The following is a 2066-nucleotide window of genomic DNA, read 5'->3' on the forward strand; positions in this document are numbered from 1 at the left end:
ACACACACGCCCTCCCCCGACACACACACGCCCTCCCCCACACACACACGCCCCCTACACTCACATTTCGGCCCAGCCGTGCTCTCCTATGATATCGACGGCTCTGACGTAGTCGCCCGCTGACATGTACATCTCGGCAGCGGCCCGCGGCTCGTTGCTGCTGCGCGCCCACTCAGCCTGCTTCGCCATCAACGCTCTCTTGTCCTGAACGTCGCCGCTCGGGATGAAGTCCTGCAGGAGGAAACAAGGAGGAGGAAGCTCTCACTCTCTATCTCTCTCGCTCGCGCTCTTTCTCTCTCTCTCTCTTGCCCGCTCTCTCTCTCTTTCTCTGTCACACACACACGCACACACGCACACACAAAGACGCACGCAAGCACAGGTCACAAACACAAGCTGATACCACTAATAAACCGACTATGGCTGATGACTGAGGACTTGGTGGTTAAACCAATCAGCCACACCGCAGCCGCCGCCGCGTACCTTGGCCTGGTCGAACATGCGTAGGTCAGAGAACATGGTCATGGCCTTCTGCTCCTGTCCCGATCGCCGGTAGAGCTTCGCTGCCTCGGTGAACTTTCCCTGGTACGAGTAGATGTCAGCGAGGAAGATGTTGTTGTCGATCTCCCCCTTCTTCTTCCGGTCCTGATGAGCACATTATTACATCATTACATGACATCATTACATGACATCATTACATCATTACATCATTAAATGACATCATCACATCATATCATCACATCATTACATCACATCATTACATCATTACATGACATCATCACATCATTACATCATTACATCATCGCATTACATTATCACATTACATCATATCATCACATCAACACATTATCACATCATTACATCATTACATGACATCATCACATGACATCATTACATCATTACATGACATCATCACATCATATCATCACATCATTACATCATTACATGACATCATTACATGACATCATTACATGACATCATTACATCATTACATGACATCATTACATCATTACATGACATCATCACATCATTACATCATTAAATGACATCATCACATCATATCATCATATCATCACATCATTACATCATTACATGACATCATCACATTATCACATCATATCAACACATCATTACATCATTGCATCATTACATCATTGCATCATCGCATTACATTATCACATTACATCACATCCTCACATCACATTACATCATTATATCAATACATCATCAAATTTAAAAATCACATTACATCATACCACATCACATCACATCATTACATTACATCATCATATCACATCATTACATTAAATTATCACATCACACCATCCCATTACATCATAACATCAGTCACATCATCACATCACATCATATTGTATCATCACATTATATGACAAAAGCACACTGCATCATTACATCATTGCATCATATCACATCTCTTCACATCACACAACACTCACCCAGTCGCCATACAAAGCACATGAAATCTAAAGCTATGGCCAACAATCAACGCACCATCGCAATAACATTTGGCTGAACGGACATCTGAATATTATCTCGATCCGATCACGCGTACTATCTTTCAATAGGTGGCGCCAGTTGCTTATACGTCCCTCGTCTAGGTTTTACTGACATTGTTGGCCTTTTACACCAATACACCAGTACACCAGTACACTAGTACAGTTGTAGGTTATTGTACATCAGCTCTTGTAAGCGTTCGTTAGACAACACACTACGTTAACTCGACTGGCACGACTACTGATGACAGACGAAGCTTTCCGTACGCACCTCGATATTGCTGATCAACTCCAGGTATCTGAGATCGCGGATTCTGACGAACGCTTTCTTAGCGTTGTGGAAGTCCAGCCCCTCGAGCGACTCGTGAGCAAGGGCCTCCCAGTCCTTCTCCGTCACTCCCAAACACGCAACTCGGTAGGCGTCGCTGAATCACACCGTGGGTTAAAAGAGAAAGCTGTTCTCTCTGACGTCTTCTCTCTGTGTCTCTCGCTCTCTGCGTCTGTCTCTCTCGCTCTCTCCACTCTCTCTCTCCATCTCTGTCTCTCTCTCTCTCT

At 44.7% G+C, this 2066-nt stretch overlaps 1 protein-coding gene across 1 annotated transcript; it reads right to left on the reverse strand.

Annotated features, from left to right (window-relative positions):
- Positions 1–59: 59 nt before the first annotated feature.
- LOC106820349 (intraflagellar transport protein 122 homolog) lies at positions 60–1936 on the reverse strand (the record flags this gene model as incomplete). Its single annotated transcript, XM_014824875.1, has 3 exons — positions 60–231; positions 481–642; positions 1783–1936. Coding segments are annotated over 3 exons (487 nt in total), but the record flags the coding sequence as incomplete, so codon positions are not given.
- Positions 1937–2066: the final 130 nt, after the last annotated feature.

Source organism: Priapulus caudatus, unplaced genomic scaffold, assembly GCF_000485595.1.
Source record: "Priapulus caudatus unplaced genomic scaffold, Priapulus_caudatus-5.0.1 Scaffold11839, whole genome shotgun sequence".
Classification (NCBI taxonomy): domain Eukaryota; kingdom Metazoa; phylum Priapulida; class Priapulimorpha; order Priapulimorphida; family Priapulidae; genus Priapulus; species Priapulus caudatus.